The sequence below is a fragment of the Aquarana catesbeiana genome, linkage group LG10 (assembly GCF_042186555.1).
Source record: "Aquarana catesbeiana isolate 2022-GZ linkage group LG10, ASM4218655v1, whole genome shotgun sequence".
In the NCBI taxonomy this organism is placed as follows: Eukaryota; Metazoa; Chordata; class Amphibia; order Anura; family Ranidae; genus Aquarana; species Aquarana catesbeiana.
This window is the reverse complement of record NC_133333.1, coordinates 181,546,019-181,571,555: the sequence shown is the minus strand read 5'-3', so window position 1 is coordinate 181,571,555 and position 25,537 is coordinate 181,546,019. Positions and strand designations below refer to the sequence as shown.

At 41.6% G+C, this 25,537-nt stretch overlaps 1 protein-coding gene across 10 annotated transcripts in view; it reads right to left on the bottom strand.

Annotated features, from left to right (window-relative positions):
• The window catches only part of RERE (arginine-glutamic acid dipeptide repeats), a 498,077-nt gene that overhangs the window by 16,136 nt on the left and 456,404 nt on the right, over positions 1 to 25,537 (bottom strand). For 9 of the 10 annotated variants that reach the window (XM_073603026.1, XM_073603030.1, XM_073603029.1 and 6 more), the window contains 8 exons: positions 16,004 to 16,166; positions 10,935 to 11,027; positions 10,627 to 10,826; positions 8,071 to 8,232; positions 7,783 to 7,896; positions 4,748 to 6,111; positions 2,329 to 2,551; positions 1,179 to 1,893 (listed from right to left, as the gene is read on the bottom strand). In XM_073603026.1, the coding sequence (XP_073459127.1) occupies positions 1,179 to 1,893; positions 2,329 to 2,551; positions 4,748 to 6,111; positions 7,783 to 7,896; positions 8,071 to 8,232; positions 10,627 to 10,826; positions 10,935 to 11,027; positions 16,004 to 16,166 (3,034 nt within the window). The remainder of the gene's footprint in view (positions 1 to 1,178; positions 1,894 to 2,328; positions 2,552 to 4,747; positions 6,112 to 7,782; positions 7,897 to 8,070; positions 8,233 to 10,626; positions 10,827 to 10,934; positions 11,028 to 16,003; positions 16,167 to 25,537) is intronic. The other variant, XM_073603031.1, reaches the window with a different exon arrangement.

The following is a 25,537-nucleotide window of genomic DNA, read 5'->3' as shown; positions in this document are numbered from 1 at the left end:
GAGGCCATATTAATACTCAGCCAAAACACAAGTCAAGCATAATGTATTATAGTGGAAAAGGGAAGTTCTCTACCCTAATTCAACTTTGAACACTAGTTTTATATCAGAAGGAAAAGCACAACAAAGACACACAGAAACTGCCTTGCCGAAACAAAGAACTGTTCTGACTTACTAAAGGGACAACAATAGAAAACCAGTTCTGACACGAGAAAGCAGTTCCTGATATTTGACTGCTAGACAAACTTTATTTAGATTTCTGGCAATGTCAGTGTATGCGATTCCCCTAACAATGCAACAACCGATGTTACAAAAACAGCATCAGATTCAGGGATTTGATAGATATGATTAGATATAAAGCATTTATGGATGCTAACTCTTAGAACGTGGATCAACCAATATCAATCAAAAAAAAAAAATCAACTGAAACCACCTTACTGCAAAACAGGACAATAACTTACAGCATTGTTTATATTGTTTTAAATATATGTAATCCCTTTGAATGCTACGATTGGACCAAATAGGAAAACACAAGCTTGCTGATGTACAACCTAACTAGAACATCAATCGAAACTACATGTCATTAAAATCTTGCAGAGATGGCCATTAACACAGCTTAAAATAAAAAGGTCTTTAAGGAATAGTGTTAGAGGAACAGAAGCACGTCCAATTATATCTATAAGAGTTTTGTTTGTATCATTGCTAACTGAACGAATCTGACAGCAGTCAACTCATTAGAATCCAAGTCACTTTGAAAGGACTGCAGGAATTTTTAAATATTTACTGACAGGTCAGACAAGGAAAGCCAGGACTGTTTTGAAAGGTTCAGCCTGTACTTGGTTGAGAAAGTTTACCTGTTTCTTCCCCATAGCATCTTATAAGAATGGAAGAATTAAACAGTGGAGGTCCTGCCCAAATTAAGTACATTCCATCCGCCCTTTTACTAGTTACAAAACAAGAATCAACACTGATTTGTTTTTTTTATGACACATCCACATATAAAACTTTCTCCATTCTTGTAGAACTTACTGGTATGTTTTTGAAAGTGAGGTAAACTTCCCCACAGAATAAAGTGTAAAAAAAAAAAAAAAAAAAAAAAAAGACATCTTTTACTAGGACAAAGTTCCCTCTTTTTCTGAGATTCCCCTTCTTTACCTCCCATTACTAATTAGAAGACTCACCTTGATGTAATGGGTCCTGCTGATGAAGATGGAGGTGTGAATGTATGTGCGAGTGTTGGTGGTGGTGAGGTGTGACGTTGAACATCTGTAGCCGGGCTAAGGGATCATTAGCAAGTGATGCCATTCGTTCTGCATGTATTCGTTCGGCTGCCAGTCTCTCAGGATAAGTCATTTCTGGCCGTAGTTGTGGTCCTGCCAAGGCCAGTCTTTCTCTCTCCAGGTGGTTTAAGCCGGGATGAAAAGCAGCAAAAGGATGTGGTCCTGCCGATGAGGGGATGGTAAGCGCACCATGTCTAGCAAAATGTTCCATGGGGTTAGCAGCAGGGTGGAGTTGGTCCAGCTCAGGAGGTTTAACCTCAAAGCCAGGTTTCATCCTCTCCCGTAGCTCCCTCTCCCGTAGTTCACGTTCCCTCAGTTCCCGCTCACGCAATTCTCGCTCACGCATTGTGGGGTCCATATTATACAAGCCTGGCATATGGTAAGCCAAGAGAGGGTCATTGGGATTAAGAGGGACAAAAAAGGGATGATTGCGATTGGTGGGTGACATAACGTGCGGTCGAGCATATTCACTTAGTGTACGTAGAGCAGGTGTATCTGGCCCAATATAAGGGGGGACAGCGGCTATGGTTGTTGGAGGCTCAAAGGATGGTCGAATGTGAGCTGGGCCTCCGATCTGAGACTCTCCAAGGCGACCTTCGTGGGAACTGCAAGCCTTCTGTATGAAGAAGTTTGGATAAATGGCACAGATGAGAAACACTGAAAAGTTATAACATAGAAATACAATTTGCCTTAGTTACATTAGTCCTGCCCTAATTTGTTAACTAGGGTGCACAATCAATAAGTAAAGTCCCAAACATGAGGTTCATTGGGGACAGCTGGTATGCCTGGATTACTTGAAATATTCAGCGGATGAGATTCTATTTTTAAACTGTTTAGGGACCAAAGGCAGTTGAAAACTGACAGATTGGGTCACATAAAAAGATTTACTGACTATTTCGACCACAAACCTGTAAATATAAAATTATAATGATAATACATAAGAAAATAAGTGGTTGGGATTACAGGCGTTCTAAGACTAATATACAGCAGGGTAAAAGGAAAAAAAATGTTTTTCTGGATCTTGAATAAATGATTGCAGAAAGAAACGTACTGCTGCTCTTTCTGCTTCTCTTTCACGCTCCCGTTCCCTCTCCTTTTCTTTCTCCTTTTCCTTTTCTCGTTCTCTCTCCTCTCGGACCTTTTGTTCTGCTTCCCTCTTTGCCTTCTCAGCTGCTTCCTCCCTCTTCTTGGCCAGCTTGGAGTCTCCCCGTGGGATGAAGTAGAGGTCAGTCCTTGCACATGAGTTGTAACCACGATCCAGATGCTTGTAAAATCTGTATTCAAATAATAATTATCAAAGTTTATTGACAGAGATTAATGATTGATAAAGTAAATGGCGGAGTACAAGGCTAGTGTGTTTGATAAATATAGATCTTTCATTATTTTTTTCATACCATCTTGCAATCTTTAGCAAGCATACTGCTTTATCTAAAAACACTTGTATTTTAGTAAACATAATGCTGAAAAGATGAAGGGAGACCCTAAGTTTGGCCCGTCCATTGCTGGTCTTAATGTATTATGTTCCCATTGTATCAATATCAGGTTGGGGTAGGACAGGAAAAAAAGCCAACTGTCATTAGGAACATTTAGAAGTCCAACTTTTTTCTAACGCTCACCTAACCTCCTGCCCACTGTACCCTCTATCCTACACTCTTTAACTCATATCTTTAACCCCTCTCTCTCTTCTGGCATCTTCCCCAACTGTCTAAAACATGAACTAGTCAATCCCATACCAAAAAAGGCCTTACTCCCTTTTGCCTCCAAACTCCTTCAACGTTTTAGTCTACAACCGACTGAGCGACCGCGTCATTGAGAATAACCTTTTTGATCCCCTTCAGTCTGGATTTAGTCCACAGCACTCCACAGAAACTGCTCTCCTAAAACTCACAAATGACTTACTAACAGCTAAAACCAACAGTCATTATTCCATACTCTTACACCTCGCCGCTGCCTTTGATACATTTGATCAGCCCCTCCTCCTCAAAAAACTCAATTTGCTTGGTATCCCTGGCTGTCCTCTCCTCCATTGGTTCGAATCTTCCCTTTCTCACCGCACCTTCATTGTCACAACTCCAATTCCTCCTCACCAACACCTCTTACTATTGGGGTCCCCCAAGTTCTAACCTTGATCTACACATCCTCCCTGGGTCAGCTGATGGCTTCCGCTACCATTTATATGCCGATGACACACAAATCTATCTCTCTACCCCACAGCTCACTCCATCAGTCTCCTCACACATCACTGATTTACTAACAGACATATTAGCCTGGATGTCACACCACTTCCTCAAACTGAATATATTTAAAACCGAGCTCATAATATTTCCTCCCCCACATGCCCTTTCCCCTGACTCCTCTGTCAAGATCAATGGCACAACTATCAGTCTGTCCCCACATGCCAGAGTGCTAGGGGTAACCATAGACTCTGAACTGTCCTTTCAAGCCCACATCCAATCCCTGTCCAAATCATGCCGCCTTAGCCTCCGCAAAATCTATAGACGTCCCTTTTTAACCAATGACACCACCAAGCTTCTAATTCACTCCCTGGTTATCTCTCGCCTCGACTACTGCAACTCACTCCTCATTGGATTACCTTTACCTACACTATCCCCCCTTCAGTCCATAATGAATGCTGCTGCAAGACTCATCCACCTTATTAACCGTTACTAACACTAATTTACAAAGACATCCACAACTCTGCCCCAAGCTACATCACTATCCTAGTCTCAAAATACCAACCAAGCCCCTCTCTTCGGTCCTCCCAAGACCTCCTGCTCTCTAGCTTCCTTGTCACCTCTTCCCATGCTCGCCTCCAGGATTTCTCCATAGCTTCCCCCATCCTTTGGAACTCCCTACCCCAATCTGTCCGACTGTCCCCTTATCTATCCATCTTTAGATGATCCCTGAAAACCCTTCTCTTTAAAGAAGCTTATCCTGCGTCTAATACAGAGTTTTACTTTCTCCATCAGCTCATCCCCCACAGCTATTACCTTTTGTATCAATTGACCCTCCCTCCTAAATTGCAAGCTCTAACAAGCAGGGCCCTCTGATTCCTCTTGTACCAAATTGTAATGTAACTGTAATGCCTGCCTTCATTTTGTTAAGCGCTGCGCAAACTGTTGGCGCTATATAAATCCTGTATAATAATAATAATAGAACATAATTTTATGTTATACTCTTCCAATATGTAATGCCTACCTTCATCTTTCACAACATATTGTTTTCTCCAAGACTGAGAATGAACATTAAAGGAATCCTGTAGTAATTTTTCTTTTAAGCTCTGCTTCAATATCATGCATGTAGAAATTCTTAAATAAATCATAGCTGTTCATTAGTGACAGACATCATTAAAAAAGGACAAGCAAAGCTGCACTACATTCACTTCTGATTAGTGGAAACAAATTATGATTAGTAACTGGAATGATAAACATGTAGACATTTTCCATAAAACAAGCATCCTGCAATAGTACCTTGCAGACTGACTGGCATGACTTGGAACATCAACCACAGTGGGTTCTGGTGATGGACTTCGAGGAGGAAGTGGAGGACTTTCAGGCTCATCAATTTCATCCAGTACCTCTTCTTTGATCTGAATTGGTGGCAGAGGAGGTGGAATGGGAGATGGCGATACCACAGGAATGCAGACAGTGGAAGCAGCAGAAGTTGTAACGGGTAAGGGTGGCTGAAGATTTTGAGATGGTGATGGCAAAGATGATGGGGTAGGAGCAGGAGCACAGGTAGGAGGAGTTATAGATGGTGGGCCTCCAGGCACAAATGAGTGCTGGGAGAAGGAAGGCTGAGGAGGTAAGGGATGAAGACCTGACTGAGGGTGCCCCGGTGTTTGGGGAAGACTTTGGCTTTGAGTCAGGACTGGTGGCTGTGCTGCTGTGGCCTGAAGTTGCTGACTCTGAGGCATAAGCTGCAAAGGAGGTGGATGAGCAGAAGGAGGATGATGAGCAGGCAGTGAACTAAGTGGCTTAAGAGCAGGAGGTGGTGGTAAGTTGGAGTTAAGGGAGAACGGAGATGGCCCTTGTAAGTGGGGAGGATGTTTATGGGTCTGTGCAGGAGTTTGCTGAATAGGGGTGGTGGGAGGAGGTTTGATATGAGGCATGGTAATGGGTCCTTGGGGTAAAGGCTGCTCACGCGAAGGCTGAGGTGGGGATTGCAGAGCAGGTTGAGGAGCAATTGGTGGTCCCTGAGTACTTAGAGGAAAATTATGAGATGGGATTTGTGGCACTGGGGAGACCTGAGCAGGGCAGGGCTGAGGTGGTGAAGAACATGGATACTGTAAAATGGGTTGTGGTGGCATGTTGTGTGGCAAAGAAGCTAATGGCCCATGATGAGGTGACTGTGGGTGTATTTGAGTAGGAACTGGAGGCTGTGGCTCTCCTTGTGACCCTGCAATAGGCTGTATTGCTGGGTGTGGAGAGGGAAGTCTTTGAGGGTGCAAAACTGGCGCCTGAACAAGTGAGAGAGATGGGGGTTGTGGAGGCTGGGAAGGAGGTATTGATGGAGAAGGTGATATTTGAGCAGGAGCAATGCTGTGTGGCGGAGGAGCAATAGCTGGAAGAGGCCCTGGTGATACAGCAGGAGGAACCATTGCTGGAGTTCCACTTGGAGGTTGCAGCATTTGTTGTTGGGCTGAGGAGTCAGAGTCGCTCTCATTATCTTGGGGACTAGGAATACTGGGAGATGTGCTGCGATTATCCTGGTCAATGTCCTTAGGATCACTGCTGCCTTCATCATTAACACTTCGGCTATCTGAACTTTCACCTTCTCCTTCTCCTTCTCCTTCACCCTCCCCTTCTGATGGGGAGTTTGGCCGACTGATCTCCTTTAGAAAACACAATAAGTTAGTTTAGGAGTTAAATTTCACATGATCAAAAGAACTTTCTGCCTAATGTTAAAAAATAAACTTTTAAAGTTTAAAAGCCCTATTGCGTTTAACAAGACAATCTGAAGGTCTGATAAGCGAGTCATGGTGGATTATTTAAGATGATTATTTTTACCATATTTTATTAGACATTAAATCAGTAGTCTGTGTTCTTGGTTGCATGCTAAATCACACAGGTCACTCCTGTGCTATTGCCTGCCACTTTGTGAGCAGATTTAATCAATTACAACAGTGATCATTGGAGACAGTTTTCAAATGCTTTCCTTCTGCCTGCAGCCGACATATGACACGATTCTTCAGGCTTGGATAAAGTCATTTGACTAAAGCTCAGGGACTATTTCCTAATGGTGTATAATTAACTATATTGTTGCTGCGCAGTATAACTTGACAGGAATTGATTCATTCAAATTTGTAAAGATACTGATAGGTCCACTATGACAACCTCTTACAGAGTTGATCTCTGAATATGCTTAATAAATACTTGCTAAAGGTAAAAAACCTTCTGCATGCAGCTCCCCCTAAATACTTACCTTAGCCTGATCTTGATCCAGCAATGAGCACGAGAGCAGCGTCTCTCTCTTCATTGGACAGTGAGGCACCAGTGTGAGCCATTGGCTCCTGCCGCTGTCAATAACAGCCAATGAGGAGAGAACTGGGCAGGGCACACAGAGCTGGCTCGGGAGTGAGCACGTACAAGTACCCCCAGAGCAAGCAGCTTGCTCTGGGGGCACTCGGCAAAGGGAGGAGCCAGGAGCACAAATGAGGGAGGGGGAGGATGGGGGCTGCTTTGTGCAAAACCATTTTACAGAGGAGGTAAATATGACATGTTTATTATTTAAAATAAAATCTATATATTGCCTTTAGGCCCCTTTCACACGAGGATGGATCCACTCAGTGGAGTCCGCTCCGTTGATCTCCGCTGAGCCGGTGGATGACAGGTCTGTCTCTGCTCACTGAACGGGGAGGGATCTGTCAGAGTCCTACTGATTCCTTTGGGGAGATCGGACGAAAATGGACAATATGTCCATTTTCATCAGACCTCATCCGATCCGCCAGTGGGATGGCTGAACATATCACCATACGTCTGTCTTGAGCTGAACGGATGGCAGGCGGGTGTCAGTGGACACATCTCCGCTGACACCCGCCTGCCCATAGGAGTCAATGGGTGGCCCCCTCGGATCTGCCTGAAAAACGGACAGGCGGATCCAAGCGGGCTTGTTGTGTGAAAGGGGCCTTAGAATCAGAAGTTCTCAAATTTGACACTTCTGAGGCTAGTAATTATAAGCAGATTAAAGATGACTATGTGTACCTAGCCTCAGAAGCCCCTGAACACAGGAATTATAAAGTACCACTACTGCACAGTAATAGAATACAACCTGGATGCACCAGGCTGCTCTTATCCATGTTCAAATGTTCCAAGAGAGTCTTTAAAGTTATTGACATACCACAAATACACGTGCAACTCTAAAAGAGTATCAGTAGCACCCAAACTTACATACTTTTGAGTCTCAAGAGGATGAAAATGCATAATTTGCCAACATGTAAAAGGTAGCCTTTAAACAGTAGCAGAAAAATTAAAAATGGTCTAGTAGAGTATGAAAGGCAACTAACCTGTGTTTTGGATTTTTTTGCTGTGGTCCTGTCAGCCTCCTCTGTGTCAGATGCTGGTTTTTCCCTCTGACGTTTGGCACTTTTCATTGGGGATGAGGGCTCCTCTTTAATTTTCTGCAGCAAAAAAGAAGCATGTTAAACATTAAAGTGAAATGCAGCAGGGAAGCCATATTATACATTGTAAATATGCTACCATATGGAACAGTAACTTAGAGCCACAGCTCGTCTTTAGGCAAATTATACTGTATTAACATAACAGCCCGCTCTGACTTGTTAATTGCTACTTGCCTTCGATGGTTTCTTTAGGGACTCCGCTTTGCTGTCATTACTGGATGTGCTGGCAGCGCTTGGAGAGTTTCGGCCACTGGAACGGATGTCTTCATTTATGGGGGAAACTCTGCCGTCTGGACTGGCAGTCTGTTTCTTTCGTCCACTGCGTAGCGTAGACATCTATTTGGCAGGAGAAACAAGCATATGACAGAGATGAGTTTGCAAAAGGGCAGAGGGAACTTTTTGTCCAGATACTGAAATGTGTTTTTTCCTCCCAAACTGACCAAGACCCTATCCAAAAAGGAAGGAACAAAGCAGATTTTACAGCTGCCAATTACAGGACAGCTGTACCTATATATTATTGATAAACCTACCTAAGCTAAACAGGACCGCTACTCCCCCTGCCCCCCAGCATCTGTCCCTAGGCACTACCATTTATCAATGAGCAGCATTTCAACTGCACCATGAATTACATTTTATAGAACACCACGTAGTTAAGAATAACAGCTTGCAGCATGAAAAACTACTAATGGATTCCTCCAGCCACACAAATCCCAAATCCCTCCACTGTATTCTGACAGAGGGACCCGCTACTGTCAGGATACAATGATCAGCTGCTGTTGAACAAACGTTTTCCAGCAAGTCTCTTCAAAAGAAGTTGATCAAAACAATCGACTTTTGTCAAGCAGGGACGCCCATTGCTGTTGAAAATTCAGCTGGTCCAAATGAAATTTTGATTAGTGTATGGCCCAGTTTCAGGCTGGGTTCACACTGGTACGACATGACTGTTTTACGACTATCATCCTACTTTGCCCTGCTACATCTGTCCTACTTTGGTCTTGCTTCCATCCTACTTGAATGAACAAGATAAGATTCTGCTCCGACTTTGAGATAGTATGACTTGTCATTTCACCAATCAAAACAATCCCAGAGTGACATAAATTCCTTTTACTGCTGCTGTAATCACCATGTCGGATGTCACAAGTCGGATGGTTAGGACAAGGATCCTACTTTGATCCGACTTCAATGATATTCAATGGGCTGAAGTAGGACCAAAGTCGGACCAAAGTCGGACCAAAGTCGGTCCAAAGTCGGTCCAAAGTCGGTCCAAAGTCGGTCCAAAGTAGTGCAGGGAGCATTTTCAAAGTCGGACTGACTTGTGTCGGACCAGTTAAGACGGCTCTCAAAGGGAATCATTGGTTTACGCACGTCATGCGACATAAGCTCCCAATATCAGAGTGTTTGTCGTACCAGTGTGAACCCAGCCTTAATCTGGAGACATTTGCGTTTAAAAGCAGTCCAGAGGAACCATTCGAATCAAACTCACATTTTTAAAATGAAAATCTCTCTCAGAATTGTCAATCTACCTTGCAAGCGTACAAAGGTTAAAATGGCACATCTCAGTATGTAACAACCAGCCATACAAAACCAGTCTAAGAAGTGTAAATACACTAAATTACTAAAAGTATTAGGATGCCTGCTTGTATGTATAGGAGTCATACATATAATACAGAGCGCTCTAAAACAGATTTTAAGGGGATACTTAGGAAAAAAAAAAATGGGAATCTCCAATAAAGCATGTCAATATTGCAAAAAGTAGGAACAATAACAAAAAATCTTTATTATTTATAACCATAGTCAATAGACCACCAATAAAGTTAAAAAAAAAAAACATTTAAAAAAGGAGCCAACCACGCATCAAAAAAAAAAAAAAATCCAATAAGCAGGACTGAATGTCTGTAATATCGCTGTTTTAGCGCAATGCAAAATTGACCCTAAAAGATGTACAAAAACTGCTTTAAATTAGGCCCTGTTCACACTGTCATTAGAAACAGACGATTGTGGTTTTGCCGCTCCTCGAAAGCCTAGCAAAGCAGCCTACAATGGATAATATAACAGCAGAAAGAGCTGTTTATATTGAGAAAAAGTTGTTGAGGCAAAAATTAAGCTACATGTTGAGTATGCGGGAGGCTGAAGCTTGTCATCTCCTACTCAAGTCAAGGCTGTAGCTTGAAATGCATTTATCAAATATCAGTGAGGTGGAAACACCCCCCCCCCCCCTATTAAAAAAATAAAAATCACTTTAAGGGTGTCTGGGGTGTGTTTTATTATTATTTTTTTTTTTAACATGTCTTAAACACGCCAAAAACGGTGTTAATGCTGTAGGTGCGTTAGTTTGCATTAGCATTAGAATTTTTGCAAGTGTGAACTTAGCCTTATGCCTTGAGAAAGCTTCAAGTAGTCAAAGGGATGTCTGTCCACACTGAAAGAAATCTTCACTCTTATTTTTACACTGACCCCCCATATTGCTACTGCTGCAAAAAGGGTTTGATTTCCTAATTTGTCCATTTAGCCTTTAGTCAAATATAAGACCTTGGTGCACTACTGTACAACTAATAAAATGCAGTTCAGCTTTCATTTATCATATAAAACAGTTGAATGCTGTTAAACTGTAACCTAGCCTTTTAGGAATAGTGTTTAACTGTTTTTTTAACACTTCTTTACAATATATATGCAGTGCACACAGATCTAAGCTAAACCAAGCACAGATGACAGCATAAAAGGTTAGCATACCGAGCCTCTGCTCCTCCGAGTTCTCATGCTATGCTTTCCGTTCAGACCATCTTCTTCCTCCTTGACAGGTTTAAACATAAATGGTGGGGGATCCACAGGCTTTTCAATGGGGGGTAACTCTCCGTACTTCTTAAAATGAATCCGGCAGTCAGTGCAAAGTAGAATGTTTTCCCGACCCCCGTGGTGCCAGTCCTTAGAAGCTACAGTAAGAGCACATAAGTAGGGTCAGACCAGAACGTAAGCAGCACTTGTTCTGTATACATGAAATTTCCAGACTCTAGCTGAAAAGGTTTAAACAGATTACATACTAGTGCTGAAGCAGTGGCGACATGCATAACCCTTCAACTCCTGCTCACTGTCCTCACTGTCAAAGTCATCTTCACTGGCTGAGCTCAGGTCCACTAGGAAAAAAAAAGAAAGCACACAGAATGAAAAAGAGATAAATGTTGAATACAAAAATTGTTAACACTTCGAGTGCCTGCCCACTTCTGCAATCTCGCTTATTTTCTTCTCTCTATCTTAAATTATGTGAATGCATTATACAATACTGCTAAAGCACAGAAATACTACAACAGAAGATAAAATACAATGATCTTATTTAATACAGCAAACAGAAAAAGTGCAAAGACCAGTGGGAATTACTAGAATACAATGTTCACCGATCAGAGCTCAAGGGAAGGGGGCAACTGAAATCTCCCGACTACTATGTAGAAGGCACCCTCTCCCTTGCCACCACCTGGGCACACATGCACTGTTCTCTTTTGCTTTATGTAAAGCTCTTTGTCAATTGTCAGGCTGAATAATGTCACATGGGGATGGTGTAGCTACCACTGCTTAAGTACACTAAATACATTTTCTTTTATCCCATAGAAAATTCCAAACACATCCACTATGATCGGCTCTCAAAAGCACTGTACTAAGGATCCGATTATCGCACAATCATTTTGAAAGTGGTATGTTTCGTATAATTTTCTGATCGTGTGTATATGCTTAATTTGGAAGCAGATGTAAGCAACAGAAGATACTTTTTTGAATTAGGAATAAATATTTGAATAGATTTTTTTGTAAGCCAGAGCCATCCCTTTAAACTGACCATACACTAGTAGATCACCAACCATTAGAACAATTCTGAAAATTGCATTTTTTGAAATAATTCTAGTGTACAGTCAGCTTTAGGATGAGGTCAGAATTTGCAGGATCTGTAGAAGCATCTGACTGGCAGAAATAAGGGAAAAAGTAGGGACAGTGGAGGGCTGGGGATGGGAGGTGGTTAAGTTAGGCCTCTTTCAGACAGGCCTGCCTGTCAATTTTTCCGCCAGACCTGATCAGAAGGTACCATTATCCCTATGGAGAGGTGGGTATCAACAGGCTTGTTTCTGATCAGGCCCGCTAAAATAAAATGGGAGAGGACTTGTTTACTTCCAGCCTCCCATAGAGCAGAACAGGCTCTATCCATAGCAAGAGAATGTCACCAGCACACCAAGGATCTCAAGAATAAGTCCAAAGCTTTATTCAGTGATCGCATCTTTACAGCAGATAGAAATATTGAAGGGGTCTGCGTGGATCCGAAACATTGCAATTTGCTGTAATGAGGTAATCGTTGAATAAAGCTTTGGACTCATTCTGGAGATCCTTAGTTTGCTGGTGTCATTCTCTTGCTCTGATTAGACACAATTCCAGCCGGTGTTGGCTTCAGCACCCACTTAAATGTACGGCCATTTCGATAGGAATAGCGTGTTGGAATCTTCAGGCTCTGTCCATGTCTGCTCTGCAGATAATGAGCAGACACGAATATTGCATCAGCCCACTCTGCTCCAATAAGCAGGGGATCAGCTGATCACAACAGAATGCTCCCCGTGTGAAAGGGGTCTTTAGTTTTCGTTTTTTTTTAATAGCATGATATTGTATACTCAATTCTGTTGTACAAATTCTAACTCCATGGATAGGATTTTATAGACATTTAAGCATATTGCCAAAAATTGGGATCTTTACCTGGTTTAATGAACCAATAAAATTAAGTCTACAAACTCTTCCGGTACAAGGGTGTTAAAATAAGGTAGTGTGTGGTATAGATTTTAGGAAGTGCAGGGTTAGAATGTAGAATCTTCTTTGCACAATTAAATAAGGATGTAGGATAACTGTACAGAAGACAGGTGGCACTGTATTTTCAGATGAAGATAGGATCATAATGCACTTGCTGCTCAAAGTATATCTGATAACTGACTGGTTTAGTATTACCAGCAACAATGTGTCTATATAAAACACAGTGCCAGCTCATTAAAACGCACGATAATCAGGCTGGTCCTGACACACAGTAAGCTCCCAGATAAGGCAAAAGGAAAACGCATCTGCTTATCACACCTGTATCGGTCATCCCTTCCCAGTCTCGGCTGTCTGTGCCTGGCAGGCGAAGAACAGCCTACTAATTGTTATTCAGCAGATTCCTTATGTAAAAATCATTCACCTGAAGTATTTGCCTAAACCCTTACTAATAATAAGAGTACTAGATTTAAATGAACGCAATGACAAATATAGTGTAATAAATGTTTTAGGAGCTAACTAGCACTTTGGGTTCTACAACCAATCACTCAGCAAGCACTGCTTTTTTTTTGCACAGATGTGCACCTGTTTCACTGCATGAACAGGTACACATCTGTCATCCCTATTACAGCCCATCCAAAAAAAAAAAAAAAAAAAAAAAAAAGTACAGCAACATCATGTGGTATCCAATCAACATTCAGCTTTCAACAGCTGACTAGGTGGGCCAATGAAGGTGAGTGTTAGGCTAGCCATGAAGTGGTTTGGAAAATTTTCTTAAAAAGCATAAACCTAAAAATGATTCATAGGCTGAGCGTGCATGAATTATTGTATTTTAAATACATCTTCTCTGGACTTATTTGCAGGAAATCCAGCACTATTAATGCACATTCATAAACAAAAGGCCAAGAATACAGAATTGAAAGTATAAGAGCTGACAAGCTTAGGACTACTGGAACCATTGGCCAATGAAAAGGAAGGCAGATCTGTAGAAGTTGAAGGCTCTCTCAAACGTTAAAATGAGAAGTACAACTTCACACGGCCTTTCACCTTCATGATGGAAATGTCATAAAAATTGCAAAAAAGGAGTTGTAATGGTTAGCGAATACAGTAAAGAGACAGTGATTTATAATCTCACATACAAAGACGGGCTTTAATGTCTACGAGAAATAACAGATAGTATAAATATGATAAATGGGGAGATATTGTTCATTGAACATAAAGAAATCACACTCTATACGCTTCCTTTATGACTATAAAGATTTGTATATTCGCTCAATCCAGACTGGTAATCTAAGGGTCTCAGTATATAAAGCAGCCTTATGGCTGAGTTTCTGAAGAAAGAATAGGACTTGCTGCCTATAGCAACCAGAACTGTCCTTTCATATCTCACATACTGCACTGTAAACCAAAAATAAAGATGGATATTGAGAACTGCTCTTTCCCTTGACATTTCTTGCCTACTCAGAAAAGAGTTATTTACAGAACTGATGTCACAAACTGATGATTTAAACTGATTTTATCTCTCTCGTATATACAGTATCTCACAAAAGTGAGTATACCCCTTACATTTTTGTAAACATATTATAACATTTCATGTGACAACACTGAAGAAATGACACTTTGCTACAATGTAAAGTAGTGAGTGTACAGCTTGTATAACAGTGTAAATTTGCTGTCCCCTCAAAATAACAACACACAGCCATTAACGTCTAAACCACTGGCAACAAAAGTGATTACACCCCTAAGTGAACATGTTCAATTTGGGCCTAAAGTGTCAAAATTTTGTGTGGCCACCATTATTTTCCAGCACTACCTTAACCCTCTTGGGCATGGAGTTCCCAAGAGCTTCACAGGTTGCCACTGGAGTCCTCTACCACTCCTCCATGATGACATCACGGACCTGGTGGATGTTAGAGACCTTGTGCTCCTTCACCTTCCGTTTGAGGATGCCCCACAGATGCTCAATAGGGTTTAGTTCTGAAAAAATGCTTGGCCAGTCCATCACCTTTACCCTCAGCTTCTTTAGCAAGGCAGTGGTCGTCTTGGAGGTGTGTTTGGGGTCATCATGTTGGAATACTGCCCTGCGGCCCAGTCTCTAAAGGGAGAGGATCATGCTCAGCTTCAGTATGGCACAGTACATATTGGCATTCATGGTTCCCTCAATGAACTGTAGCTCCCCAGTGCCAGCAGCACTCATGCAGCCCCAGACCATGACACTCCCACCACCATGCTTGACTATAGGCAAGACACACTTGTCTTTGTACTCCTCACCTGGTTGCCGCCACACACGCTTGACATCATCTGAACAAAATAAGTTTATCTTGGTCTCATCAGACCACAGGACATGGTTCCAGTAATCCATGTCCTTAGTCCGCTTGTCTTCAGCAAACTGTTTGAGGGCTTTCTTTTGCATCATCTTTATAAGAGGCTTCCTTCTGGCACAACAGCCACGCAGACCAATTTCATGCAGTGTGCGGCATATGGTCTGAGCATTGACAGGCTGACCCCCCCCACCCTTTCAACCTCTGCAGCAATGCTGGCACCACTCATACGTCAAATTCCCAAAGACAACCTCTGGATATGACGCTTAGCACAAGCACTCAACTTCTTTGGTCGACCATGGCAAGGTCTGTTCTGAGTGGAACCTGTCCTGTTAAACTTCTGTATGGTCTTGGCCACCGTGCTGCAGCTCAGTTTCAGGGTCTTGGCAATCTTCTTATAGCCTAGGCCATCTTTATGTAGAGCAACAATTCTTTTTTTCAGATCCTCAGAGAGTTCTTTGCCATGAAGTGCCATGTTGAACTTCCAATGACGAGTATGAGAGAGAGAGCGATAACACCAAATTTAACACACTTGCTCCCCATTCACACCTGAGACCTTGTAACACTAACGAGTCACATGACACAGTGGAGGAAAAATGGCTAATTCGGCCCAATTTGGACATTTTCATGTAGGGGTGTACTTACTTTTGTTGCCAGCGGTTTAGACATTAATGGTTGTGTGTTGAGTTATTTTGAGGGGACAGCAAATTTACACTGTTACACAAGCTGTACACTCACTACTTTACATTGTAGCAAAAAGTGTAATTTCTTCAGTGTTGCCACATGAAAAGATATAATAAAATATTTACAAATATGTGAGGGGTGTACTCACTTTTGTGAGATACTCTGTGTGTGTGTGTGTGTGTATATATATATATATATATATATATATATATATATATATATATATACACACACACAGGTATTTTATCGGTGTTAGTCACATTTCACTGTGTAAACATTCCAATCTTTGAATGTTATCTTCAGACAAAAGTTAGTGGAGCAAGCGCACTTACAAAACTCACTGGATGGAGGCCGGGAGGGAGTGTTCACTGGTGTGGTGGCGGTGCGAGTTTTTATCCGCCGAAAGACTGCCTGCCTCCGATGCCTGCGGTGGGCACGGGAGCTGGCTGCTTCAGGAGTTTTCTTCCAGTAGTAGTAAAAGGTAATAAGTTCTCCCTGCAAATAATAAAAAAAAAAAAAAAAACAAACATCAGGTACATATGCAATACATGTAAAATTCCCTGTGATTCTGCAATTACAGAAGATAGGTAATGACTAAGCGCTAACATTTGCGCGAAACGTGCCTACCTCTTTGTCCCCTGCTCCATCTGTCAACCACTTGTCATATGAGGTTTCAATAAAAGGATTTTTGGAAGTGCAGCAGTCCGGAATCATTTCCTTACCTTACACAGCATGCAAGCTGGGCTAGCACCTGACTAGTGTGTGTGGGGATTAACCAGAGACTCACTCACCTGGAGTGACTTTTCTTGTTTTACAGAATGTACCTGAAAATTTCGGCCCAAAATGTATTGAGCCTCTAACTACTTCAGCAAATTAAGTGTCATCCAATTAGGGTTTAGAGCTACTTTAAAATTAAACAATCTGGCTCTAATATTCTCTGCCAAGTTTGAATAACTTGTTGCAGGTTGTTATCTATTGGTGCTTTTAGAGCTGCACGATTAATTGATTCAACCCCTCTCATGATCTTAAAGCGGAGTTCCGCCTGCAAATTTTTTTTTTTTAAAGTAAGCAGCTACAAATACTACAGCTGCTGACTTTTAAAATAAGGACACTTACCTGTCCAGGGCGCCCGCGATGTCCTCACCCAAAGCCGACCCCTCCCGCGGCTCTGGGTGGAGGCGCTGACATCTTCAGTAAGGGTTTCAGGAAGTGAAGCCTTGTGGCTTCATAGCCTGTTTCCTACTGCGTAAGCGGCGAGAGTCGCGCTGCGCATTCCGAATGGTCCCCGCTGTCTTCTGGGACCTGTGCGTCTCCCAGAAGACGGCGGTGGGGAGGGGGGTTGGGGGGGGTTTTTTAGGAGGGGTCAGACATGGCGTAGTTTGCCACAGATTCTGCAACGCTCTTTGGCCAGAAGTGGGAGCAATTACCTGGATTAGACAGGTATGTGCTCCCCCCTGAAAGGTGGAACTCCGCTTTAATACAGCATTTCCCTGATTCATGTTAAACAAGTGCAGAGCCAAGCAGAGCCGGCAAATATTTATTAACAGTGATAAAGAGAAACAATGTATCTCTCGGTTCTTTTAGATCAAATGAATGAACTTCAGTCTGTAAATGAGGGCAGTTTAACCACTTAAAGAGGAACTGCAGTCTGCTTACATAATTTGTAATAAAAACATCTTTGCCATTCCGAAGCTTCCCTCCAACCCACTTTGCATATTATTTTATATGTACTGTGATTCTGTACTTGCCAAATATGTTGCAGAAATCTCACCCCACTGAGTTTGGCTGCAATCATTTTAACTGTGAGCAGCTAAAGCTGCTGCCTGTTCATTTCCTGGATTTACACAGACACACAGAGGCACACCTCCAGCTCTGCAGCTCTCATTGGCCCTCCTAGGATTCATCTCCCCTCGCTTCCTGGCAAACTGTCACGAGAGTGAGAGAGCTGTGCATGATGTCATAAGCCTAGGCTTTTTTTCCCAGACAAGAAACAAGAAGTGGGCTGTATAAGGTATTTACTGTCAGAAAAAAAAAATGTTTAAATGTTTTACTATCCAAAGTTAAAACAACAAGGGCAGAGGATTTAATAGATGGAAAGCTGACTGAAGTTCCGCTTTAAATACTAAACCTTTTTTTGACACTTGTTTGCTTACAAGTTAAAATATGTATTTTTTTGCTAGAAAATTACTTTGAACCTCCAAAATATATATATATATATTTTTTTATTTTTAGCAGAGAACTTAGAGAATGAAATGGAGATTGTTGTAATATTTTATGTCACATTGTATTTGCGCAGCGGCCTTTCAAAAAGCAATTTTAGGAAAAAACATACTTCAATGAACTAAACAGTAAAAAGTTAGCCCAATGTTTTTGTATAATGTGAAAGATGATGTTACGCCGAGAATCGCGATCTTTATTCTCAGCAAAAAAAAAAAAAAAATCACAATTCTCTTTTTATCCAGAATTGTGCAGCTCTAGGTGCTATATAAATCCTGAATAATATTTGTCATCATCATCAGTGTACATAGGTGGGGAGCCATATTTGCTCAAAAATATACAGGTTGGTCTTCCGGATTTGCTATGAAACTGTCATTAGACTTTACCATTTCTCTCATTGCATATTTATGTTGTAAAACGCTGTGTAAACTGCTGGCGCTATATAAATCCTGTATGATAATAATAGCTAGCCATACTAATGGAACAATGTTGTGCATGGACTGCTATTCCTCCCTTGGGCAAGAATAGTTTCTCTTCAGGTGTGAATCAGAGATGTAAGCTTTTTGCATCATTCATGACACAGAAGGAATATGGTCGGACATTTTGGGGCCAAATGATTCCATATAAATTAAATGCCCTATGATAATCGTATTGTGCTTGGGAATCTAGTGCCACTAGGGCACCCAGGGATTGCCATACAGGAAATGTGCAGTAATGTTCACATAAATAAAAGCTGAATTCTGGGAATTCAGACACTTTGTAAAACGTAGAGGCACACTATGAATTAAGTCTAACAAGGTTCGTGAGACCTCCTAGGCTCATCTCTAATTACATTTGACAGATTTATTGCATTACAGGTGAGCAGCTACACTGGATATAAAAAGTCTACACACCCCTGTTAAAATGTCAGGTTTCTGTGATGCTTAAAAATGAGACATAAATCATTTCAGCACTTTTTCCACCTTTAATGTGACCTATAACCTGTACAACTTGAACAACAAACTGAAATCTTTTAGGTGGAAGGAAGTAAAAATAAAGAATAAAATAATATATGGTTGTATAAGTGTGCACACTCTTAAACGAATACTTTGTTGAAGCAAATTTTGATTTTATTACAGCACTCAGTCTTTTTGGGTATGATTCTATCAGCTTGGCACATCTTGACTTGGCAATATTTGCCCACTCTTCTTTGCAAATCCCCAGTCCAAATCTGTCAGATTGCGAGGGTATCCCCTGTGCACAGTCATCTTCAGATCACCCACAGATTTTCAATGGGATTTAGGTCTGGGCTCTGGTTGGGCCATTCCAAAACTTTCTCTGGTGAAGTCATTCCTTTGCTGATTTCGTTGTCATGCTGAAAGTTGAAGTTCCTCTTCGAGCCCTTGCACACTGGGGCGGGGGTGGCGTCGGCGGTAAAACGCCGCTATTATTAGCGGCGTTTTACCGTCGGTATCCGCGAAAGGGTTAAATACCACCGCAAAGCGCCTCTGCAGAGGCGCTTTGCCGGCGGTATAGCCGCGCCGTCCCATTGATTTCAATGGGCAGGAGCGGTAAAGAAGCGGTATACACACCGCTCCGAAGATGCTGCTGGCAGGACTTTTTTTACCGTCCTGCCAGCGCACCGCTCCAGTGTGAAAGCCCTCGGGGCTTTCACACTGGATACACAGCAGCGGCACTTTCAGGTCGGTTTGCAGGCACTATTATTAGCGCAATAGCGCCTGCAAACCGCCCCAGTGTGCAAGGGCTCTTCATGTTCAGCTTTCTAGCAAAAGCCTGAAGGCCTTGTGCCAATATTGACTGGTATTTGGAACGGTTCAGAATTCCCTCTACCTTGACTAAGGCCCCTGTTCCAGCTGAAGAAAAACAGCCCCAAAAGCATGATGCTGCCACCATTATGCTTTAACTGTGGGTATGGTGTTCTTTTGGTGAAGTGCAGTGTGGTTTTTGCGCCAAACATATCTTTTGTAATTATGACCAAAAAAGTTCAGCCTTGGTTTCAGCAGGCCTGAACACATTTTCCCACATGCTTTTGGGAGACTTCAGATGTGTTTTTGCAAAATTTTGCCGGTGTTGGATGTTTTTCTTCGTAAGAAAAGGCTTCAGTCTTTTCACTCTAACCCACAGCCCAGACATATGAAGAATATGGGAGATTGTTGTCACATGTACCACACAGCCAGTACTTGCCAGATATTCTTGCAGCTTCTTTAGTGTTGCTGTAAGGCCTCTTGGCAGCCTCTCCGACCAGTTTTCTTCTCGTCTTTTCATCAATTTTGGAAGGACGCCCAGTTCTTTAGTAATGTCACTGTTGTGCCATATTTTCTCCAGTCGAAGATGACTGTATTCACTGTGTTCCATGGAATAGCTAATGCCTTGGAAATTCTTTTGTACCCTTCTCCTGACTGATACCTTTTAACAATGAGATCCCTCTGATGCGTTGGAAGCTCTCTGTGGACCATGGCTTTTGCTGTAGGATGCGACTAAGAAAATATCAGGAAAGACCTACTAGAACAGCTGAACTTTATTTGGGGTTAATCAGAGACACTTTGAATGATGGCAGGTGTACCCTGTCGCCTATTTAACATGAGATTGAACGTGATTGCTTAATTCTTAACACAGCTACACCCCCAGTTATAAGAGGCTGTGCACAATGCAACCACATTATTTTATTTTTTTTTAGTTTTACTCCCCCCCCCCCCCCCCCCCAAAAAAATATTTCAGTTTGCTTTTCAGTTGAGCTGTACAGTTTATAGGTCACATTAAAAAGTGGAAAAAGTTCTGAAATGATTTATCTTTGTCTCATTTGTTTACATCACAGAAACCTGATATTTTAACAGGGGTGTGTTTTTATATCCACTGTATGCTTGCCCCCCCTTCTCTGCTGTCAATTCACAGAAGCCTTTGTATTTTGTGAATGTGTTCACATAAATACTAAGTGTTCTGTGATTGGGCAGGAGGAGGGTAGGGGCAGGCATAGCAGCTTCAGCGACTTTGCCAGGAGATATAAATAGTAGACCTGTGCATTCGTTATCCTCAGAATGCATTTTCCTCTGAATTTCGGGGATTTTCATGTTCGATTCAACAAAACTATAACGAACGTGCAGAATCCGAAAGATACGAAAATAAAAAATGCTTTATTTTCATATCCAATATATTCTCGTATCGCTGCGACAACAGTTCGATATAGATAGATCGAAGATTCGACATGGCGGCGACAATAGCGATCTGCGTCAATCAACATAGAGAGAAAAGATTTGACATTCTAGAGACATGAAGATTCGACAAAGCAGCTAAAAACATACGCCACAATCGGACATTTGCGGTCAAATTCTCCGCTCATAGGCTATAGAAGAATTCTAATGTTGATTATTAATAATTATAATTATTAATAGTCAAACAACATTAGAATTCTACTATAGCTTGTGGGCGGAGCATTTGACCGCAAATGTCCGATCGTGGCATAAGTTTTTAGCTGCTTTGTCGAATCTTCACGTCTCTATAATGTCAAATCTTGGACTAATAGAGTTGGGTTAGGCACATTTGACCACAGGTTCGATTGACGCAGATCGCTATTGTCACCGTCATGTCGAATCTTCTATCTATATCGAACTGTTGTCTCAACGATGCAAAAATATAATAGATATGAAAATAAAGCATTTTTTATTTTCGTATCTTTCGCATTCGTTCGTTATCGTTTTGTTAAAACGAACATGAAAATCCCTGAAATTCAGATGAAAATGCATTCTGACGATAATGAATGCACAGGTCTACTATTTATATCTCCTGGCAGAGTCGCTGAAACTGCTATGCCTGCCCTCCTCCTCCACCAGAAATGTACGATCGCTGCGTCGTACAGTTTAGCTGCTTCGTCAAATTTTCTTAGAACATCCAACAGACACCATAAGCCTTTAATTGACAGATTCGACCTTAATTCGGATTTTCGTACAAATGCATTTTTTTAACGAAACAAAATAAATAAAAACGAATTTCGGGAGTAACTAAATAAATGTATTTTTCGGACGAAACTGAAATTAAATGTTTCAGTGTGCACATGTCTAATAAATAATTGAGAAAAGTCCACAAGATTCCATGCACCTCCTTGGACTTAACTCAGTGTGCCTTAAAGCGGAGTTCCACCCAAAAGTGGAACTTCCGCTCGTACTCCTCCGACCCCTCCAGTGCCACATTTGGCACCTTTCGGGGGGGGGGCTAGGGAGGACAGATACATGGGACTGTATGTATGTATGTATGTATGTATGTGAACAGTTGAGGAACCATGGTAGGATATGATATATACACCATAAATACTAGAGTAAATAAGGTACAGTCTACACCAGGACATGATAATTGGCCTTGAAAACACAAGAGGTGAATTCCTTGCGTGTATTGTATGTATGGTGTACTACGGATACTGTACAATGCTCAATGAAATGCTGAGATCTTTGTTATCTGTTCTGTGAAAACTTTAATAAAAATCATTGAAACATAAAGCAAACTTTTCTCCCCTTTCACTAAAATTCACATCAGAATATAGCTTTGCATGCTGATATGAAATCCTCTTACATTCACCAGTTAAACAATCTTGCTTTTAATGCAATTACTGTTTTTCCACTCCCTGATTTAGTGAGGCACTGGGGAGCTAACCCTGGCCTCACAGTTGCATCCTGGGAAGTTCCTGTATCATGTTCCAGGAGGCAGACTCAGAGTTCCAGGATGTGAAGGGAGACGGATTCATCTACCTTTAGTGAAAATGGCCACCGTGAGAAGATTGGGGAGAGAAAAGAAAAATAGGGTATGCAAAGAATAAGAATCCTGCAATTATCTATAAATATCTATTTGTTGATTGCCATTACTTAACATTTGTATAGGTGCCTTTGTTGAAATTTACAAAGGGTGAACTCTCTCTAACATATAATAGGTTTTATAGCAAGGAGGCTATGCCTGAAACCCAGAAAGCTACTAAGTCCCCATTCACACTTGTGCAACTTGACATGAGACTTGGGGCATCAAAGTTGAATGACAAGTCTTACTCCATGTTTTCCTATGATAACCAACCATTGTTAACCATAGTTCATGCACTACTTTGGTCTGTCTTTGGTTTGACTTAAATGTCATAGAGTGCACCTGAAAGTTATACGTGTGATAATTGTGCAACAGTTGTCCATTGGGACTGGTCAAAGCCAAGGTCGCACCCATCCAAAATTGCACAAAAAAGTCGCTTGACTTTGGAGTCGTACAAGTGTGAATAGAGCCCAATTGGAAAATCTAGAAATCTGTAGAAGAAATAGCTCAATGAAAACATGAAACAAACCGTAACTATATGCAAAAGTAACAAAATATACACAGTACTTAGAGCCCTTTCACACTGGGGCGGGCATCGGCGGTAAAGCGCCGCTATTGTAAGTGGCGCTTTACCGTAGGTATGCGGCCGATAGCGGGGTGGTTTTACCCCCCGCTAGCGGCCAAAAAATGGTTAAAAACCACCGCAAAGCGCCTCTGCTGAGGCGCTTTGCCGGCGGTATAGCCGCGCCGTCCCATTGATTTCAATGGGCAGGAGCGGTGAAGGAGCGGTATACACTCCGCTCCTTCACCGCTCCGAAGATGCTGCTAGCAGGACTTTTTTTACCGCCCTGCCAGCGCATCGCTCCAGTGTGAAAGCCCTCGGGGCTTTCACACTGGATTGAAAGCAGCGGCACTTTTGGGTCGGTTTGCAGGCGCTATTATTAACACCAAAGCGCCTGCAAACCGCCCCAGTGTGAAAGGACCCATACTGTATATATTCAAAGCAAATAGGCTCACATTTTCAGATACTAAAAGTAACAGTAGGTGAAATGCTACATTACAAAGTAAATATAACTGCACAATATAAAAATCAGAAACGGAATCACTACTTCTGCCTTTGTACAAGCAACCTACAAACAGAAACCACATGTATACCTCTGCTTCTGTGACTGCAGAGACAGACAATGAAACCTAAACAAGCTGACCATTAATTCAAACATCTTTAGGAAATATTTTTAAATGTAACCTGCCAGTCTACAAAAATAAATAAATACGTTTTTTAATACAACCTGTGAGTGACATGAGAGCTGTTCTTTTCATTATTTGGTGGCCAGTGAGAAATACCTGCTGCTCTGAGTACAGGGAGGTGCCAGTCCCCAGCTAAACAGCAGACTAGTATCACACCTACAGAGCATAGTTCAAACTTCCCTGTGTTGTACCAGGCTTCAATGCATGAAAGTAAACACAGAAAGAAAGCTGGCTACCGGGTTTCATGTTTCCTTAAAGAACCAGGATCACCCATAAAAGACAACACAGCCGAGAATCTCTAAGATATCACAATTCTGTTTTCTGAGAAACACTGTCCTCAGACAAGTAAGAGCTAAAAGGGGCGTGTAATCATTGCTGTCACCTAGTTATAGCATCACATTAGAAGGGCTAAAGTGGACCCGAATTGTAAGGGTTAAATCCACTCCTTTTGTCAGTTTTAATTATGAATGCTGCATTGATGAATACACCTATTACACAATATTCTCTACGATTCATGCTAAATCTTCCTGAACATTCACTAAAGTGTTGAGTGTCCTAAGTAACAAATTAAAGTGGTATTAAACCCCAAAACAAAAATGTAATAAATTGCAGGTTGCCAATCATTAGGTGTGGTAGCTGCAATGGTTTTATTTTTTTAGGCTTTTCTCCACTCAGTTTTCACCTTGTGATCTGGTCAGTAACACAAATGCTTTGAGTGCCCCCACTTTGGATGAAGCAGCACAGGGGCACCTTTGGACAGCAGCATTATCAGTTTGGGGGAGAGAAGTGTTAGATGTACTAGCAGATTTAAATAAACTAACAAATTAAAGTCAAACCCTAGTTCACACATTTGTGTGTTTATGAAACAGAGAAAAGCTGTGATCCTCATGGCTGATCTCTGGTGGGTACCGCTTTATGTAGCTGCGATGAGGAGCATAGAACATGTTCTCAGCTTCTCATCACAGCACACAAACGTTCTGTCCCAAACGGTCAGTTTATGATCTGAAGATCTCACTGGCCATTACACTGAAATCTCTCCTTCCCAGATTCACCAGCTCGGAGGTGGAGGAGCTGGTGCTATTAGAGGAAGAAGACTTCTTTCTTCCTATATATGAGCACCAGCAGTGGGTTCAACATTAATATAAATTACATACTGAGGAAGAGAGAAATACAATACAATACTATATATATATATATATATATATATATATATATATATATATATATATATACATATACATATACACATACATACACACACCGCACTCTCTCTCTATTTATCTCTATATATATCTATTCTATATTAGTCAGCTACCATGTGTCTGTACGAGTCATTACATGATCTTTTTATCTTTGGTTTCACTTTTTAAACTGGGCGGCACTGTAATCTCACAATATCTCATGAGATTACAGACAGCCCACCTCCTACATAGATTTTGGCTGTTTTTAGAGGAAAAACCTCTCTGTTTTCCCTCTTAGAACGGAAGTTCTCGGATTCATTAACAGGCTGCAGAGGAGATTATTTTCCTCTGAGCACTGCTGAGAACTACACCTTTATGGGCAGTTACAACAAACCCTTTTTTCCTATTCGGATAAGGGTTTTACATGAAAAAAAGTGGATC